Genomic DNA, 494 nt, shown 5'->3' with positions numbered 1-494 from the left:
TAGGCAGGTATCATGACTGCAGTTATGGAGACCCTCAGCTCGCTCTGCAGCTGCTCGTCGTTAACTACCCAAGTGGTCTGCGTCTTGTGTATCTCGTCAAAGGTTGCGTTGAAGCTCTTGAATCTCTCCTTGAGGTTGGGCTTGACTATCTTGCCGTTGTGCATGAGCCCCTCGTGCCCTAAGAACCCTAGCAGCTTCCCCCACGTCTCCCTCTGGTAGTTTTTGTGATAGTTCCTTAGCTCTGACGACCTCCTCCTGCACCATGTGTCACCCATCACCTCGTGTATCTCTGCTGCTCCTTTGATCTTCTGCACTATGTATCTCCCGTTGTTCATCATGAAGATGCAGCTCAGTGGTATGTCTTTGTACTGTTTTGACTTTGTCTCCAGGTTCCCGTCTAGTAGCTCCATTATCCTCATCAGCTGGCTCGCGAAGGCCGAGTTCCCGCTCTTTACAGGTTCCTCCTCCTCTTGCTCCATCTTTGAGTGACTCTT

The 494-nt window shown here is 51.0% G+C and overlaps 1 protein-coding gene across 1 annotated transcript; it reads right to left on the bottom strand.

Moving 5' to 3' along the window:
• Positions 1-8: 8 nt before the first annotated feature.
• Positions 9-488, bottom strand: LOC109131859 (exocyst complex component EXO70B1-like; the record flags this gene model as incomplete). The annotated part of the gene is made up of 1 exon (XM_019243036.1): positions 9-488. A coding segment is annotated over one exon (480 nt), but the record flags the coding sequence as incomplete, so codon positions are not given.
• Positions 489-494: the final 6 nt, after the last annotated feature.

The sequence above is a fragment of the Camelina sativa genome, unplaced genomic scaffold (genome assembly GCF_000633955.1).
Source record: "Camelina sativa cultivar DH55 unplaced genomic scaffold, Cs unpScaffold06688, whole genome shotgun sequence".
In the NCBI taxonomy this organism is placed as follows: Eukaryota; Viridiplantae; Streptophyta; class Magnoliopsida; order Brassicales; family Brassicaceae; genus Camelina; species Camelina sativa.
The sequence above is the reverse complement of the archived record's forward strand: the minus strand, read 5'-3'. Positions and strand labels throughout refer to the sequence as shown.